General features: G+C 44.8%; 1 protein-coding gene across 3 annotated transcripts in view; it reads left to right on the top strand.

Annotated features, from left to right (window-relative positions):
* arid5b (AT-rich interaction domain 5B) overlaps positions 1-12,005 on the top strand; it is a 155,670-nt gene that overhangs the window by 96,512 nt on the left and 47,153 nt on the right. For all 3 annotated transcript variants that reach the window (XM_070876853.1, XM_070876852.1, XM_070876854.1), the window contains one exon: positions 11,876-11,994. In XM_070876853.1, coding sequence (XP_070732954.1) covers positions 11,876-11,994 — 119 coding nt within the window. The remainder of the gene's footprint in view (positions 1-11,875; positions 11,995-12,005) is intronic.

Below are 12,005 nucleotides of genomic sequence, written 5' to 3'. Positions count from 1 at the left end.
GCAAGCTATCCAATGATTTGGAGGTGCTCCTGGAGATGTCAAGTCTCAACATTTCACTCCACCCCTCCCCCCCCCCCCCCCCCCCCCCCCACAAAGTGCTTTAAACACCACATATCCGTGCTGTCTTTAAAGTCGATAACGCATAATTAATTCTTTTGCTCCAACGCATTTAATGAGCACTTGACCCACTTACACGACACAAAAGCAGCCTCACATCAACACAAACAGCACAAAATATGTGATTTAAATCATGTACGCTGTGATTACTGAGATGTTTTATTCACTTAGGCGAATAAGATACCCAATTTGAGCCAAAATTAGAAATGTCATATTTATTGGGCAGAGTAACTTCATAAATCTGCAAGAAAGACGCTGTCAGGGAAATATTCCGCTGGGCTGCCTTTTAGTGCAAGTGCCTTAAATCATTAAGCTGCCTTAAATAACACTGGCAGATTTTGGTTTAGAGAGTTTTAAGCACTCACAACGGAAGATGCACAATGGGTGCGCATTTACTGAGCATAGGTTTCTTAGCATTGTTCAAAAGATGCATAATATAGCAACAGTAACATTTGGAAATGTTGAATATTCTAAATTAAAACAAGAGGGAATGATTAATGCAGCATTTGTGCGCACAGCTTAATCGTCCAAAGTTGTATCCAGTTCTCAATAATTCATTTCAGCTGAGACCGGATATGCAAAGAAAAACGCCTACTAAAATTGAATTAAATACAAACTAGTATGGAGACTCTGTAAACTTGTTCTGAGTTGGGTGACCTGAGCACTGGATTCTCTGTCATCTCTTGGCACTTCAATGGGTAAGACTTGCAAACAACGCTAACAATCTCTGCTGCTTTTTTTGTCACTTGGTCTGTTCTTCTTTGTTACTGAAATCAAGTGGTCCACTATGAAGTCCAGAAAGAAAGGACTTGCATTTATAGAGTGCCATTCATGACCTAAGGACACCCAAAAGCGCTTTACAGCCAGTTAAGTACTTTTGAAGTGTAGTCACAGTTGTAATGTAGGAATTGCAGTAGCCAATTAGCACACAGCAAGCTCCCACAAACAGCAAAATGGTAATGACCATATAATCTGTTTTAGTGTTGTTGGTTGAGGGATAAGTATTTACCAAGGCACTGGGGAGATCTCTCTCACTCTTTTTCCATAGTGCTATGGGATATTTTACTTCCACCTAAGAGGACAGACGGGGCCTCAGGTTAACATCTAATTCGAAAGACCGTACCTCCGACAGAGCGGCACACCCTCAGTACTGCACTGTTGGACTGAATTTATGCGCTCATGTCTCTGAAGTGGGGGCTCAGAGGTGAGAATGTTGCCCACTGAGCCAAGGCTGACACTTAAATTGTAAGGATGGACAATCTGATTAAAATCCTGGCTGAATTAATAGTTGAGTTAACAGGCATTGTGTTAATGTTACGATACATAAATGTAAACTGAATTAAAATGGAGTTGCAAATCTTTGGCTCTCTATCACTGGACAAGCTGACTTCAGATCTGAATGAGATCAAGTTTAACCTATTTAAATTGGAAATTCCAAAAAGAAACTACATTAGTCATTTTGCACTCTCTTGAGGCAGAAGAGCCACCTTCCGTGGCATTATGGTACATTCAGTGTAATTTCCCTGGGCTCAGTCTTCACACTTGAAGTGCCCTTTTAACTGACTGCAGTAAGGTATAATTTAAGCTGTATTACTCAAACTGATTCAATGAAAATATAAAATGTAGGCATGCTCTTCTGTGCAAAAAAAAAAACAGTTCAAAAAGATTTTTCTGTGGACAGTCTTTGAAGGTGGCACAACAAGCTGAGAAGGCTGTTTTTAAAAAAAAGCATACAGGATCATGGGCTTTATAAATAGAGGCATAGAGTACAAACTCAAGGAAGTTATGCTAAACCTTTATACATCACTTGATCTCAGCTGGAGTATTCAGTCCAATTCTGGGCACCACACTATAGGAACGATGTCAAGGCCCTGGAGAGGGTGTAGAGGAGATTACTAGAACGGTACCAGGGATGAGGGATTTCAGTTATGTGGACAGACTGGAGAAGCTGGAGTTGTTCTACTCAGAGCAGAGGAGGTTAAGGGGAGATTTAATAGAGAGCTTGAAAATTCTGAAGGGTTTTGTTAGAGTAAATCAGGAGAATCTATTTCCACTGGCAGGAGGGTCGATAACCAGAGGACGCAGATTTAAGGTAATTGTCTAAAGGATCAGAGGGGGAGATGAGGAGAAATATTTTTATGCAGCGAGTTGTTGTGATCTGGAATGCACTGCCTGTAAGGGTGGTGGAAGCAGATTCAATAGTAATTGGATTGCTCTTTAAAAGAGCCAGCACAGGCACGATGTGCTGAATGGCCTTTTTCTATGCTGTATGATTCTATGATTCTATGATTCTATGATTAAGAGCTTCAATACTTTGTACACAACAGGGAGGAGCCAGCCATCTCGAGCTAAATAGAACAGCCTAGAATTGAGAGGTTATTCACAGACAGTGCTAATAAAAAATGGTGGCTGGGAGAAATGGTAGATTTTGATGCTATTTCAGGCATTTTATGCCTCAGAATATCTGGCATTATTGCCTTAATCACCGACATAATGAGACAGGACGTTCAAACCCAAAAGAAAGATGGTTGTAAACTGACTGAACTGTTTATACTTTGTGTGTTTTGGTCTGTGAAAAGAATTATGGAAGGAATATAATAACTGAAGTAATGGGATCATGTTCCAGTGATGCTAAATTGGATTTTCATTTGCAGTAATTAAGAGGTTGTTTTGTTCACATTCTGGCACCAGCACATGAAACCTAATAGTTACAGAGTATATTTATGTCGGGCTGCAAGATAATCCTTTGTTAAGTTTGCTGCAGTACTTGATTTACATGCCCTGATATTTAAACACAGGGTTTTATGTTCATCAATAGTGTGAGGGGATATTGTACATTAGGCCAATAAATTTCTTAGGAATTAATTTTGTGGTTTAACGCTGCCTTTTATAGGCAGAAATTTTAAGGGCACTTTTACATTTTGTAGCGTGTCCCCTGACTTCCAAATAAAACACAAAATTAACTCGCAAGAGTCTAAAAATTCTTATTGAAATTGCCATCCTACTAGGAACTGCTGGTGTCAGCTGTTTGTATGACAAAGCAATAATACTTTCCCCTCAAAACCTGGCGTGTCCTTTTGGACTTTGAAATTGTCCGCATTCATTTTAGACTGTAGCTGCAAATGCTTTTAACGAAGGAAGTTGTTTGTGCTTGGGAGCAAACTTTCCACAGCCATTAGCACGTAAGCATTCAGCAGTTCTGTTAATATATTCGCAGAGTTAATTGCAAGGCAAAGATTCTAATTAATTGATGTAAAGCTGCAGTAACGACCAATTTACCAATAAGCAGAGGAGGTAGCAGTGGATCTTGAAAGACAGAACTGCTTTTAGTAATTTACTACCTAAACGCTAATAGGATACCTTTATCCTGCTTTTGAATAATTTTTCTGCCAGCGTTCAGTTTGCGCCAGGCTGCTTATTGTGCTGAGTTACGGTTTCATGCACTTGAAAAGTATCAGCAAAACACTCCAATTCATCTGTGTTGTCTTTCTTCAGTGTACAGGCAATGTTGTTAGCAATGCACTTGTTTGCAAGCACTAATGTATCTAATATATAATCATCCACTGCCTGAAAAGCAGAGCTAGGGCCTCCGAAATGTAGAAAGTCACATAAATATCAAATTACACAAAACAGCAAGCCAGCAGATCTTTCCAGTACTACATTCTTCGACATGAGTAACTGGGCCCTGAGCTGTACACTGGCACAGTGCCTTTCAAACGAGTTGGCGATCAGACCCAGCAAAGCAACTGAAATCATTGTTACTGTGAAAGACGTGGGACGAGATGACAACAAATGGGCCATGAGCCGTTAAAGCTTGCAAGTGTTTTTTTTCTCGCTAGGCAGTCCATCCCATTTTTTTTTGTTTTGTCAGTGATCTGTTGTTACGTGAGTAATCGTCCTTTTGAGCAGGAGCAAAAGAAGTTGTGGGCACACAGAGAGGAAATACTACGATTATTGGCAAGTGCTTCAACTTAATGGGTGCCAGAGTGGCAGAGATAGTGCAGTGCCACATGCTGCAGTGCTAATTTCTGAGGCTGTTAGCACCAGGTTGACTCAACTGAAATGGGTAACAATGTTTTTTTCTCTCTTTCTATGTTTATTCTGTATCTCCTTTGTGTTTCTTCGACTGGCTGTGTTAGTCATTCTGTCAGTTGGGCATTAAATGTTCTTTGTGTGGTTAGTGTATTACGTGATTCACCGCAGACGTAGTGTTTAGTCAGGGGGTAAGATGGGCCAAATATTTTCCACAGTAGCTTTAAATGAACTAAATTAAGAAATAGCCACTGCACAGCTTTTAGTGTAGTGAAGTGAGCATTTCATAGTACCAGTTCTATGTGGTGTGTCTGTCTGTGTGTGTGTGTGTGTCTGTCTGTCTGTCTCTCTGTCTGTGTGTGGGGGTGGGGGGGGGGGGGGCAGTGACTTCACTTTTACTGTAATCTGTGCAGATGTCATCACACTTCAACAATGTTATACAAGAAGTCCAAGCCCAAACCATTTTTGGACATACTCAAATGTGCTGCAGTTTGTCTAATATTTCTGAATCAGCTCAAATTGGATCATTTCCTCAGTCAGTGCTATTTAAAGGTCACCTCCACATTTGTTATGCATGCATCAAATAATTAGTAACATGCAATGGGAAGCCCTTTCTTAATTAACAATGTAACATTTTTGGGACGCTCTTTGCACAACAAAATCTAATTGACTGAAGACTAATATATTACTTGTATGTTTTGGCTACAAACTCAAATATAGATAATAAACACTAAGATATCCTAAGGCATTCTTATTGAAGGTAAATAATTAAAAGCACTGAATAAGGCGAATTTCACAGTGTTACATATTATATATATATAATATATTACTAGGTAAATGACCTCTTTAAAAAACCCCAACACACAGCAGCAAGGTTGCATTATGTTCTGACATTTTCAATGACTCCTTTGCTTTGGAGACACTTTACTGAATCCCATTGCTCATTACAATTTATGTCTGAATCCTGTCATTAAAAGTCATCAGCGACTGAACAAATATACAGTAATTAAATGGAAATTGTTGCTTATTTCATGCAGCTTTTGATGTCTTGGCTGCTCTTTATAGTACAATATGAAAGAAAGTATGAACTTGGCTTCTGAGTTGTCAAACACTGCGCTTAATGATTCGTAATCTGTCTGATCTTTTGTAACCGGTTCCAAGCACTTCAGTAAAGCAAGATCTCAAATTGTCATGTTTCAAAGCAGTTGTTATTTAGTCTCCGAATATTCCATGGCACTGCGAAAGATGCTTGAATTCCTTTCCTTGAATCTAGAATCGCTGCGCGACCGATGTGAGTTGTATTCCCTGGGGCACCGCTGGCTTGGTATGAGCATGTCATTCTCATTGCAATCAGTAGACAAGTACAGAGTGAGACTTAGGATGCACTGTGCTCTTCCAGGCAATGATGTGCTAAATATCAAAGTGTGGCACCACTGGGGCATGATTGCTGATGCCATGCGATGAAACTCCGCTCTCAGCTCACTTTTGTAGGAGCGCTCTACATTCGGCCTGATTTATAACATGTTTCACCTTTTACTGCATCTGCAGTGTGTGTGTGTGTGTGTACGAGAGATCAAAAACCCCAGCAAACGTAAATCTGATCATCGCCGCTCCGAATACTATATTTCAAATATCATTTTACAAGCGGAATAACCTCTGCAGTATCTATGGATTTTTGTTTTGTTGCAATTGCAGAAATGTAACAGTTGCAGGAAAGGTACATGGAAGAGTAGGATGTTCGATAAATAAAGATCACCTGTCTAAAGTGAGTGGAATCTAGCAAGGTCACCTTTGATCCAGGGTAATGAAATCCAGCTGCAGCAGGCACCGATAAAACAGTAACTCTGCCACCTGTTTGTGTCATGCATTTAACTGTCATTGAACCCATGTATAAACTGATCTAAGTTATACACTGTGAGAACATTGACCACTAGGTGGTGAACTTGTGGGAGACACTCCTAACCTGGACTTTCAGGTATAAAAGGAGAAGTTCCACCCACCTTCATCACTTCAGTGCTGAGAGTCAATGGTTACTAGTCACAGAGTGACCTTCTCTCAAGTATGGGCCTCGTGTGCATTTGTACTGTATAGTAAGGACATATTATTGGCAACGAGAAACTGGGATTTAAACCACGCGAGCATGGCTACTAGCAGCACAGACGAGAGGTACTGTGTTGGTGATGATTGGGACGATTTTATTGAGAGACTACAGCAAAGTTTCGTCACTAAGGAATGGCTGGGACAGGATTCGGCCGACAAACGCAGGGCTCATCTCCTGACGGTTTGTGAGTCCAGGACATACTCCCTGATGAAGGACCTTCTAGCGCCAGAGAAGCCAGCGGACAAGACTTTTGAAGAGCTCAGTAAGTTGATCGGGGAGCACTTTAAACCGGCGAGCAGCATGCACATGGTGAGACACCGGTTTTACACGCACCGGCGGCGAGAAGGGCAAAGCGTTCCAGACTTCGTGGCAGACCTCCGCCGACTGGCGAGCCTATGTAAGTTCCCAGATGCATGCAGAGCGAAGATGCTGCGAGACTTTTTTATTGAGGGCATCGGACATGCTGGGGTTTTCAGAAAATTGATTGAGACCAAAGACTTGACCCTGGAAACGGCGGCTTTGATGACCCAGACATTTATCTCAGGGGAGGAAGAGACCAGAATGATGTTTGACAAAAACTTGGTTTAAATGCAGCAAATGGACAGGGAGTCAACATTGTTAACGCAACACACAGTTCTCCAGGCAGACAGGGGCAATCAGACATGCCCGAGCATGTAGTCGAACCCAAAGGGGAAATTCAACAGAGACAATGGCTAGCTGAACGTCGATTCATGCCATCGCAAGGGACAATGCGGCCAGTACTGGAGCCATCAACACCTGTTAATGGTGTGCTTAATAACAGTTACAGAAACAGTCAGAGATGATCAACTGGTAATGGGCCTTTTGTTTCCAACAACGGCTCATGTTGGAGGTGTGGAGGCAAACACACAGCCAGAGCTTGCAGGTATCAGCAATATACCTGCAGAAACTGCAACGTCAGCGGTCACTTGTCGTGTATGTGCTGGAAGCCTGCGGCCAGGTTGCTGTACGAGGAGGACGGGCCCGATGTAAGCCCTACGAGGCCAAATGGATACTGGGGAAATCGCTGGAAGCTGAAGTTCAGCGAGTTCATGTGGAGCACGTATACAGTTCATATACCAGGACGCCACCGATAATGATGAAAGTGCTCCTCGATGGCATCCCAGTATCAATGGAGCTAGACACAGGGGCCAGCCAGTCCCTGATGAGTATCAAACAGTTCGACAAGTTGTGGGCGTCCAAGGCCAGGAGGCCAAAATTATTGCCAATTGATGCACAGCTACGGACATATACAAAGGAAATCATTCCGGTGCTAGGCAGCGCCACAGTAGTCGTGACCCACAAAGATTCGGAGAACAGGTTGCCACTCTGGATATTCCGGGGGGACGGTTCCGCACTGCTGGGGAGGAGTTGGCTGGCTGTCGTGAAATGGAAATGGGGCGATGTCAATGTAATTTCTTCTGTGGAGCGAATATCATGCTCACAGGTCTTGGACAAATTTGACTCACTATTTCAGCCCAGCATTGGCACTTTCATGGGGACCAAGGTAGTGATTCACATAAACCCGAACGCCAGGCCAGTACACCACAAGGCCAGAGCGGTGCCGTACGTGATGCGGGGAAAGATAGAAGGCGAATTGGACCACCTGCTGAGGGAAGGCATCATCTCGCCAGTTGAATTCAATGACTGGGCGAGCCCGATTGTGCCGGTGCTCAAGGCGGATGGGTCGGTCAGGATATGTGGTGATTACAAGACCACCATCAATCGGGTGTCACTCCAAGAGCAGTACCCGCCGAAAGCGGAGGACCTATTCGCGACGCTATCCGGTGGCAAACTTTTTTCAAAATTGGACCTGACCTCAGCTTACATGACCCAGGAGCTGGCGAGTGAGTCGAAGAAGCTGACCACCATCACGACACACAAGGGGTTGTTTGAGTACAACAGATGTCCGTTCTGGATTCGCTCGGCCGCCGCGATCTTTCAACGCAATATGGAAAGCCTCCTCAAGTCGATTCCAGGGACGGTGGTTTTTCAAGACGACATCCTCATCACGGGTTGTGATACTGAAGAACACCTCCACAACCTGGAGGAGGTGCTATGCAGACTAGACCGGGTAGGTCTGCGACTGAAAAAGGTGAAGTGCGTCTTCCTTGCTCCAGAGGTAGAATTCCTGGGGAGGAGGGTAGCAGCAGACGGGATCAGACCTACTGCGTCCAAAACAGAAGCGATCCAGAGAGCACCCAGACCCCGTAACACGACGGAGCTGCATTCGTTCCTGGGGCTCCTGAACTATTTTGGTAACTTTCTTCCCAAATTGAGCACGTTGTTAGAGCCGCTACACGGGCTCCTACGCAAAGGTCGCGAATGGGTCTGGGGGAACAGCCAGGAAAGGGCTTTTGATAGAGCATGAAATTTGTTATGCTCCAACAATCTGTTAACGCTATATGACCCATGTAAGAAACTTGTTTTAATGTGCGACACGTCGTCCTATGGGGTTGGGTGTATGTTGCAGCATGTTAATGCCAAGGGTCAGTTACAGCCGGTAGTTTATGCCTCCAGAAGTCTGTCCCAGGCAGAAAGAGGCTACGGGATGGTAGAAAAGGAAGCGCTTGCATGTGTATATGCTGTAAAACAAAAATGCACCGGTACCTGTTCGGCAGGAAATTTGAGCTGGAGACAGATCACAAACTCCTAACGTCCCTTTTTGCTGACAACAAGGCCATAAATGCAAATGCATCGGCCCGCATACAGAGGTGGGCGCTCACGTTAGCTGCCTATGACTGTGCAATTCGGCACAGACCGGGCATTGAAAACTGCGCCGATGCACTCAGCAGGCTCCCACTAGCCACCACCGAGGGGGCAACCGAGCATGCTGCTGAGATGGTCATGGCTATGGAAGCTTTCGAAAGCGAAGGCTCACCCGTGACAGCCCGTCAGATCAAAGTCTGAACAAATAGAGACCTGCTACTGTCTTTAGTCAAAAAATGTGTCCTCAATTGGGACTGGGCAGCCACGTACGGGGCATGCCCTGAGGAATTCAAACCATTTCACAAGCGCAAGGATGAACTCTCGATTCAGGCCGATTGCCTACTATGGGGAAACTGAGTAGTCATGCCCCAGATGGGCAGAGAGATGTTCATCAGAGAACTCCACAATGAGCACCCGGGCATTGTCATGATGAAGGCAATTGCCAGGTCACACGTTTGGTGGCCAGGGATAGATGCAGACCTGGAACTTTGTGTTCGCAGGTGCAACAAGTGCACCCAGCTGGACAATGCGCCCAGGGAAGCCCCCCTTAGCCCCTGGTCCTGGCCTGCCAAACCATGGTCACACATCCATGTGGACTACGCAGGTCCTTTCATGGGAAAAATGTTTTTTGTTGTAGTAGACGCCTACTCCAAATGGATCGAGTGTGACATTCTGAATTCAAGCACATCCTCTGCTATGGTAGAAAGTTTACATGCAATGTTCGCTGCCCATGGTCTACCTGACGTCTTGGTCAGTGACAATGGCCCGTGCTTTATAAGCATTGAATTCCAGGACTTCATGGCAGGAAATGGTATCAACCATGTCAAAACGGCACCGTTCAAGCCGACCTCAAACGGCCAGGCGGAACGAGCAGTGCAGATAATCAAACAGGGGATGCTCAGAATCCAAGGGGTTTCCTACAAAGCCGCTTATCATGCCTCCTGTTGGCCAATAGATCCCAACCACACTCGCTCACAGGGGTCCTACCCGCAGAGCTGCTAATGGAAAGGATGCTCAAAACCAGGTTATCCCTTATACACCCCACCATGAAGATATTTTTGAGAGCAGGCGCCAATCACAATGTGACTTCCACGACGGGAATGCGAGGGCGCGATGTATTGATGTCAATGACTCTGTCTTTGTTCTCAACTATGCTGCAGGGCCCAAATGGCTCGCAGGCACTGTGATTGCCAAAGAGGGGAATAGGATTCTGGTAGTTAAACTTACCAATGGACAAATCTGCCGCAAACACTTGGATCAAATAAAAAGAAGGTTCAGCAACCCCATAGAAGAAGCAGAGGAAGAACACGATGTCGACTTCACTCCTCCACAGGTGACCGAACACCGGAACCAAGTGGAGGAGAGCCCAGTCACTGTGGGCAGTCCGGACAGACCTGAGGCACCGCAAACAGCAGACACTCAGGCCAGCGCCCAACAACTGGAGCCCCAACTTAGGCGCTCTACAAGGGAGCGTAAACCACCAGAGAGACTTAACCTGTGATCCCAATAAGACTTTGGGGGGAGGTGATGTCATGTATTTAACTGTCATTGAACCCATGTATAAACTGACCTAAGTTGTACACTGTGAGAACATTGACCACTAGGTGGTGGACTTGTGGGAGACACTCCTAACCTGGACTTTCAGGTATAAAAGGGGAAGCTCCACCCACCTTCATCACTTCAATGCTGGGAATCAAAGGTTACAGGTCACAGAGTGAGCTTCTCTCAAGTATGGGCCTCGTGTGCATTTGTACTGTATAGTAAGGACATATCAGTTTGGATCTATCCTTCAGCCGCCCATTATGTCTTTGCCTATTTTCATTTCCGTTGTAGACGTACGTCTGATCCGATATTGCCTTTTTGACACCATCACCCAAAGTCAAAATGAACCCCCAAGGTCTCCACACTGGAGGTGTGATTGAAACATACTAATGATGTCCCGTCAAGGCAGGAGCAGTGCTGATTGCGGGGGCGGGGGCGAAGGTTCAGTCCGGGGCCCGCTACATTTCACTGGACAACGTTACCACCTACTTAATCTGGTGCAAACTTCGCACCCGTGCCACGGTGGAAATTCAGGTCGGCAAAAGTAATGTAGAAATAGTTGCACAGGGATCAACCGTCACCATTGCGTAGGTGTCCATCCGTGGGTCCACCCCAGATTGGCTGGGGGTCCCATGCAGTTGGCACGGTTTGAAACTTGAGGGACAGCCAAGGATGGGAAATGGTTCCTGACCCCAGTGGTGTGAAAGTGACCGAAGAACGCGAAATGGGCACCTTGTGACATTACGGTGACACTCTAAGCACGATGCTGCAGTGCTGGAACTGCTACATATTGGGATTTCAATTCACAGCTAAGTGACAGAGCTGCTGTGAGCACATCTTTTTTTTTTTGCTACATGTGAATTTTGAGAATGAAAAAAAGTCTTGTTTTGGAAGCAGAGCAGAATGTCGTCCATGTGAAAATTCTCCCTTTTGCAATTTCAGCTGAAGAAAATGTGCATGGTTAGATATTTTGCAATGGAGTTATTTATAGCATGAAAGTCGTGCAGCTGCACAGAATGTACACGCTCGATACATAGAGAGCTGTTCACTGTCATTTGCGCTGGTCTTTCTGGAACCTGCAGTTTCTATGGGAAATTGAAATGACTGCAGGGTCACACTGGGTGTCGAAAGCTCCTGCACCTGAAGTAGGAAAGTGATCGTGGGCTAAGCAATGCGCCTGGTATACAAACAACACAGTTGAGGGAGGCTATTTAAAAAAGCAACTGTCTGATGTTGGGTTGATTTGACCAATGTGAACATTCAGTAATAGCGGCGCAGAATCATACACGCGATAAACTTAGCTGGTATATGTTGCTTTTGGCTTCTTATAATCGTTCTCCGTTCCTTCGATTTCAGCACCTAATCTCAAAGGCCGACCTCGGAAGAAGAAGCCCTACTCCCAGAAGCGGGACACTCAAGTTCTAAATGGCTTGAGAGATTCCAATGAGGATTCAGATGGGAAAGGCAACACCAAGGTACGATCCAG

The sequence above is a fragment of the Pristiophorus japonicus genome, chromosome 3 (genome assembly GCF_044704955.1).
Source record: "Pristiophorus japonicus isolate sPriJap1 chromosome 3, sPriJap1.hap1, whole genome shotgun sequence".
In the NCBI taxonomy this organism is placed as follows: Eukaryota; Metazoa; Chordata; class Chondrichthyes; family Pristiophoridae; genus Pristiophorus; species Pristiophorus japonicus.
The sequence above is the reverse complement of the archived record's forward strand: the minus strand, read 5'-3'. Positions and strand labels throughout refer to the sequence as shown.